Below are 7,500 nucleotides of genomic sequence, written 5' to 3'. Positions count from 1 at the left end.
GCGCCGCCCCCCTTTTTTTAGGGGGAAGTGGGAGAGGGTGGGGCGGGCTGTGTTGGGTGAGTAGGTGAAGATTGAGGGTAAATATTCTCTCTCTCTCTCTCTCTCTCTCTCTCTCTCTCTCTCTCTCTCTCTCTCTCTCTCTCTCTCTCTCTCTCTCTCTCTCTCCGGTTATTCTGTAGTGGTGAGGTGTGCTGAGCAGTGGTGATGCAGGTATAGAGGCGTGGTGGTGATGATTTGCGGTGACTGTGTGGTGATAGTAGCAGTATCGTTGATAGTGGTGGTGATGGTCGTGATAGTATAGTGAGACTGTGGTGAAGGTAGAAGTACACTATATGGTGATGCTATTAGTGATGGTGATGACGTAAGTGGATGGTGTGCTGATAGTGAGGGCGGAGTGGTGATGTGTGATGGTGATGGTGATGGCGTCATGATCAGAGTGACAGTGAAGCATAAAGACACACATACATACATAAACCTACAGAACTTTTTACTTTATACGTGTGTGTGTGTGTGTGTGTGTGTGTGTGTGTGTGTGTGTGTGTGTGTGTGTGTGTGTGTGTGTGTGTGTGTGTGTGTGTGTGTGCGTGCTGCCTAGCTCAACTGGAATTTGAGTAAAGTCATCTTGTTTAACACCACAGCTGAGAGAGAGAGAGAGAGAGAGAGAGAGAGAGAGAGAGAGAGAGAGAGAGAGAGAGAGATGAACGAATAATTAAGGATGATGTGGCATTACGTACGTTTAAGAGAGAGAGAGAGAGAGAGAGAGAGAGAGAGAGAGAGAGAGAGAGAGAGAGAGAGAGAGAGAGAGCGTTCCAGATAACTTCCTTCGCTCCTCCCTTTCTCCCCCATTCCTCCCTCTTCCTCTTCCTTTCCTCTTCTTCTCCCCCTCCACCTCTCCCTCCTCTCTTTTCTTCCCATTCTCCTCCTCCTCCTCCTCCTCCTCCTCCTCCTCCTCCTCCTCCTCCTCCTCCTCCTCTTCTCAAGAAAGTGATTTTAATAGGTTACTACAGGGAACATAAATACTCTCTCTCTCTCTCTCTCTCTCTCTCTCTCTCTCTCTCTCTCTCTCTCTCTCTCTCTCCGCCTCTCAATTTTGTGGGTTGATTTTCAATTTTTTTTAAGTCTTACCATGCAACCTGTTCTCCTCTCTCCTCCTCCTCCTCCTCCTCCTCCTCCTCCTCCTCCTCCTCCTCCTCCTGCTCCTCTTCCTCCTCCTTGGTCTTTGTATTCTTTTCTTACTTTTCATTTATGTTGTCTATCTTCATCTTCTCCTCCTCCTCCTCCTCCTCCTCCTCCTCCTCCTCCTCCTCCTCCTCCTCCTCCTCTTCCTCCTCCTCCTCCTCCTCCTATGATTCACAACACGTCCTAATCACCAGTCCATTCATGAATATATGTCTACTTTTGTATGCATTTATGTATGTGTCTATGTACGTATGTATGTTCGTTTGTATGTATGTATGTACGTATATGTGCATCGCAAGGCGCAATTCATGTCCATACTTAATAGTCAGCTGCGAAAAGAGATGTGTACATGTGTGTGTGTGTGTGTGTGTGTGTGTGTGTGTGTGTGTGTGTGTGATGTTCGGAAACTAGGTTGTGTGTATTTGACCAGAAATAATCCTCTCTTGGCCTATTTCTCTCTCTCTCTCTCTCTCTCTCTCTCTCTCTCTCTCTCTCTCTCTCTCTCTCTCTCTCTCTCTCTCTCTCTCTCTCTCTTTCTCATATCGGGTTGTTCCAAGGAGAGAGAGAGAGAGAGAGAGAGAGAGAGAGAGAGAGAGAGAGAGAGAGAGAGAGAGAGAAATTAAAGATTCCTCAAATGAATACGTGTGTTATCTCTCTTTCACATCAGTTGTAAGAGAGAAGATAGGTGAAGTGGAGGAAGAAGAAGAGAAGGAGGAGGAGGAAGGAAGGGGAGGGGAAGGATAGGGGGAGGGAAGATAAGAGGTACAGAGAAAGATTTGTAGAGAGAGAGAGAGAGAGAGAGAGAGAGAGAGAGAGAGAGAGAGAGAGAGAGAGAGAGAGAGAGAGAATGTTCTTGCAAATATATGAGTTGTCTTGTATGTTTATGTGTGTGTGTGTGTGTGTGTGTGTGTGTGTGTGTGTGTGTGTGTGTGTGTGTGTGTGTGCAATATTGAGAGCAGCATGTGTTCTTATCAGTTAATGGAAGGTTCCTCTTTCTTTTTATTTTTAGGGGGAAGAGAGGGAAAAGAGTTGGAGGAGGAGGTGGAGGAGGATAAGGAGGAGGAGGAAGAGGTGGTGGTGGTGGTGGTGGTGGTGGTGGTGGTGGTGGTGGTGGGAGGCTATCTGTTATCAGCCACTTCCCTCTCCCTGTACACATCTCCCTATCTCCCTCTGCCTCCCTCTCTCTTCCTCCTTCCCTATCCCCCTCTGCCTCCCTCTCTCTACCTCCCTCCCTCCCAGTCTTGTTTCTACCTGTCTCCTTCCCTTTTTGTCCTTTCCTCCCTCCCTCCCTCTCATTTCTTATCTCTCTCTCTCTCTCTCTCTCTCTCTCTCTCTCTCTCTCTCTCTCTCTCTCTCTCTCTCTCTCTCTCTCTCTCTCTCTCTCTGTCTCATTCAACCCTCGTATCTCTTCTCTCCCATGTTCCACCATTTTTCCTGTCCTCCGCTACCTCCTCCTCCTCCTCCTCCTCTTCCTCCTCCTCCTCCTCCTCTTCCATAGTCTTCTACAGTTTCTTCCTTATCCCATTTATTTTTTTCTTGTTTTCTCCTTCCTCTCTTCCTTCTTTCCTCCCCTTTCTTCCTTTTTCTCTTTCATTCCTTTCTTCCCTCTTCTCTTTCTCTTTTCTTGCTTTCTTTTTCTTAACACAATTGTATTCTCAATTTATTATCCACTTTCTCCAGTTCTCCAATATGAGAGAGAGAGAGAGAGAGAGAGAGAGAGAGAGAGAGAGAGAGAGAGAGAGAGAGAGAGAGAGAGAGAGGTAGGGTGGAAAACTGGAGGAAAGGAAATTATTTGACCGAAAGAGGAAGGGGGAGGGAAGGAAGGATGGGAAGGATGGGAGGGAGGGAGGGAGGGTACGATAGATTTAGAAGGTTAGAGAGAGAGAGAGAGAGAGAGAGAGAGAGAGAGAGAGAGAGAGAGAGAGAGAGAGAGAGAGAGAGAGAGAGAGGGAAAAAAGATAACGGTTCAATTTTACGGTGAATTAGGGTTTGTCACGCTACTGTTACCGTAGGACTCGTTGTGTAAGACTGATGACGTCACGAGGTAGGTTTGTAGAGAGAATTGTGACGTAAGAGGGCATTTATTTTCGTTGTGTGATAGATTTGTGACGTTAGGTGCCATATATACTCCGTTATGTGATGATATTGTGACGTTACCGTTTGTTCTCAAAAGCTTAATTTGACGTTACGGACATCTGTGACGATACAGTGAGCTTTGTTTGATTAAATGTGACGGAACTATAGTATTTGCGACGTTACAGTGCTTCTTATACACAGTGACGTGACGTAACTCCTTTTACTGTTGTTACGTTACATATTTGTCTTGTCTTTTGGTTCTTGTCAAAATTTTAATCTGTCTTTTCTTTATTTTCATCGTATATTTTTCTTCTGTCCATTTTTGTTTGTCACGTCCGTCTTGTTCTTCCTATGTCAACGTAACGTGCGTATCATTGCCTCTGGTGACGTGAGGATGTGACTTACACGGCGGCAATCCTCGTTTCGTTTTCTTTGCTTCGTGTTTCTGTGTCACCAATCAGCATCGTTCTTGTTGCAGCTGGCGAGGCGGCGCGCGTTTCAGGGACCGTTGTGTTGACAGGGGAGAGAGAGAGAGAGAGAGAGAGAGAGAGAGAGAGAGAGAGAGAGAGAGAGAGAGAGAGAGAGAAGGAAAATTGAGGGAAGCAAAGCAAAGGAAACAGAGACAGAGAGAAAGAAAGAGAGCAGCCAGCATTCACACTTTCCGTCCTGTGTGTGAGGTGAAAACAAACAAACAAGCCAAATAATAATCAAAAGTATATATCTGTTAGTGTTGCTGTATGTGTAGTAATAGTGTTGCGCGCGTGTGTTGAGCCTACCACTACTGCCAACTACAAGAACAACAACCTGTCTGTCCACGTGCCTGCAACACAAACGAGAGCACGGACAGACAGAGGCACGATCAAGCCGTACAATCGCCGTGCAGCGCGGACAGACTCCCATGGTGGCCGCCAGCAGGGCCGCGCCACACAGCCGCCAGGTATAAACAAGCTGCAGGGGAGGTAGAGGAGGCCGCGCGCCCCCTCGTGTCTGTCGTGAGGCGAGGTGAAGGCGTTCTGCTTGCCCGGAGTCATGGCGGCGGCGGTGGTGAACGGTGATGACGTCATGGAGATGGGCCGCGTGTCTTCCTTCAAGGTAACATCATCACACCAAACTTGCTGATCTGTTTGGTGCTGAGAGGATTTAGTTGTTTGGTTTTGAGTTGCTTGTACAGTCACGGTCACATGTACAGGAGTTACGCTTTGCTCCTTCTCCCATTGTGTCTAAATTAATGTTTTCCCTCAATTATGTATCCTTGTTAGGTTCTTAACAGATTAAAGGAAAAAATATAAAGGGAAGATGGAATTAGAGTAACACGCTCTTTTGCTCCCATTGTTTGATGTATCTTTCTTAATTTTATGCTCCCACATCCTCTGAGTCATCTTACAAAACTTAAGAGTTGATTGATTCTTAACAGATCAAAGAGAAAACGTCAACCGTACTAGAGTAATACTTCACGTTTTCTCCCACTGTGTTTTAATGTTTTCTCTGCAGTCTCATATCCCGTGGCCCGCTAACTGTGTCCTTGCAAAACATGACAGATGACAAATTCTGAGCAGATCAGAAAAGATAAGATGAAAGGAAGACAAAATTAGAGAAATGGCGCTCTTTCTTCCTGTTTACCTCTCAATCTTATGTCCCCTGACCCCCTAACAGTGTCCTTGCAAAACACCACAGTTGATAGATTTTTAGCAGATGAGAAGAGATAAGATGAAGGGAACGCATTATTGAGTGGCAGGGGATGTGTCGTCTTATCCAATCTGCGGCCGTGACTGTTCATGTGAAGTTACCTGCTTGATTTTGCCTTTTGATTATGTGTGCAAAATGAAAGAAACGAAAATCTCTCTCTCTCTCTCTCTCTCTCTCTCTCTCTCTCTCTCTCTCTCTCTCTCTCTCTCTCTCTCTCTCTCTCTCTCTCTCTCTCTCTCTCTCTCTCGTTTTCTTTAGTGTGATTCAGTCTGAAGAAAGAGGCAAGATGAAATATTAACTTGTCTCTTTCTTTGTTATCTCCTTTCTTTTCTTCCCAGTGTGAATCAGTCAAAAGAAAGAAGCAAGATGAAATATTGATTTGTCTCTTTCCTTGCCTGACTAACACTGATGAATCTGAAGTAATATTTTGTTGTTTCTTTCACTGAGTAACTCTGGTCACTAACACTGATGAATCTGAAGTAATATTTTGTTGTTTCTTTCACTGAGTAACTCTGGTCAAAGGTCGAAGTCGAGCTGAGTAACTTTCCAAGCACTTAACATTTAATTTTGCTGTCATTAGTGAAAGATTTATGTCAAATAATTTCCTGAAATCTTTCACTGAGTGTAGAGTAAGATATAACAAATGTTAAGGGAATAATTTCAAATAATCTTGTGAAATGTGTCATTATGTATAGATTAAGTTATTGCAAGTTGACCAGTGAATGCGTGTGAATTTACTTACGGAGTCAGTATTCAGGTGTCATGATTATTAACACATGAAATCAAACTGAAGAAAATGTAAATGATTTTCAATTGGCCTATTTTGTTTGTGTGTCCCAGCAAATAATTTTTCCATTAGTCAGTATGCACAAAGGAAGAGCAACACAACAGTGAAGAGATTAATTCATGCTGCGCCGCCTCGCTCACTCGCCGCCCCTCCCTCACGTGATGCAGGGGTGGTAATTGTCTCGTTATTCCAAAGTCGCATACAGTAACAGCACCTCGCTTATGTTATTCAGTTTGATTACACGTGTGTGGTTGATTGTATATGTAGAATGGCAGGGAAGGTTAGTATTGATACGGTATCATGAACAGCCTTCAATTTGCTGGATGCGTTTACTGATGTTTGTGTCTGTTTTATGAGCAGGAGAATCATGCAGGACTTGAATTACAATAAAAGCAGCAAAATTAATAGGTTAGATGTATAGATAAATGACTGGTTTGGATAAAGAGGAGAGTGATTCGGGACTTCAATATAAACAAAAGCAGCAAAATTAATAGGTTTGGTATACAGATAAGTAAATAAATTGGTATGTAGAGAAGTATATTAATAGATCAATAGATAGATACGAGTAAGTCATTTATTGAAAGTACAAGGTGAGTTTGATTAGAGTGAGGGCCAGGTTAAGTTCCAAGGGTGTTCTGATACGGATCTCTTGACGGAAATTAGTTCAAGTCATAGGAAAGTGGAGGAACAAAAGAAGGAATTGTATGTCCGTGTGTCACCACCAATATTTGTACATGATTATTTGTACCAGCTTTATTGCTCATGATTCTATCTAGTGAGTGAGTTCAAGTTATAAGAAGGCGGAGAAATAAGAGAAGGAAGTGTATGTCCGTGTGTCACCACCACTAATTGTACATGATTATTCCCTACAACCTTTATTACTCGTTATTTTACCTCTGAAATGAGTTTAAGTCATAGGAAGGCGAGTCATAGGAAGTGTACTCGTATGTGTATGGCTTGTACATGAATATTCCTACCTCTTTGATCACTCGCTGTTTCATGCCTGAAGACAAGTGAAGTCACAGCAAAGAAGGGAAAGCACGTGAGATCGAATTTAACGTTCGTCTGTTGTACCACTACCACAAACTGTACGTGATCGTTCTTAAGTGGTCGCTTATTGCGTTTTTTTTTTTTTCATGGATTTAAGTCTTCGGAACGTGAAAGGAGCAGAGCAAGGCAGGGCACGGCAGGTCACACGAGTACACAAAGTCACTGTTGGCAGTGACTCAATCTGCCGCACGCACTGTCTGTTCCCCTGTGTTGTATACTTCCGCTGCTTACCGCCGCTGTCAAGTCCTCTGATAAGTTCGTCATTTCTCGGTTTTCAAGTCATACAAGGAAATTGTCCTGAGAAGCTTTTTTTTTTTTTTTTTTTTTTTTTTTTTTTTTTTTTTTTAGTTTGAAGGACGTGTGTTTGTACCTTCTTTGTCACTTTATTTGCATCTCATGATGAACAGTCACAGAAATGTTGAAGGACGTTTGTCTGTACCTCATGTCACGTGATTTTCCTCGCCTGGCAAGCTCATATCACGGGAAGGCTGAAGAAAGACTGTTTGTACCTCCTTTGTCATCTTATTTGACTCTCCTGACCACCTCAAGTCACGGTAAAGTAAGAGGAGCGTTTCTGTACCTCTTATGTCACGTTAATAGCCTCTCCTGACCAGAAGTCGCAGGAATGTTGAAGAACGTGTGCTTGTACGTCTTTTGTCACATTATTTGCCTCTTCTGACCAGCTTAAGTCGCTGGAGGGCTTTGTCATCTCTCTCTCTCTC

General features: G+C 43.8%; 1 protein-coding gene across 4 annotated transcripts in view; it reads left to right on the top strand.

Annotated features, from left to right (window-relative positions):
* Positions 1-7,500, top strand: part of LOC135104718 (adenosylhomocysteinase-like 1) — a 146,338-nt gene that overhangs the window by 89,355 nt on the left and 49,483 nt on the right. For 2 of the 4 annotated variants that reach the window (XM_064012240.1, XM_064012239.1), the window contains exon 2: positions 3,734-4,347. The exons of the other annotated variants lie outside the window; for them this stretch is intronic. In XM_064012240.1, coding sequence (XP_063868310.1) covers positions 4,285-4,347 — 63 coding nt within the window. In that variant the 5' untranslated portion in view covers positions 3,734-4,284. The remainder of the gene's footprint in view (positions 1-3,733; positions 4,348-7,500) is intronic. 4 annotated transcript variants of the gene reach the window in all.

Source organism: Scylla paramamosain, chromosome 11 (genome assembly GCF_035594125.1).
Source record: "Scylla paramamosain isolate STU-SP2022 chromosome 11, ASM3559412v1, whole genome shotgun sequence".
In the NCBI taxonomy this organism is placed as follows: domain Eukaryota; kingdom Metazoa; phylum Arthropoda; class Malacostraca; order Decapoda; family Portunidae; genus Scylla; species Scylla paramamosain.
This window is presented reverse-complemented; position numbering and strand designations above follow the sequence as displayed.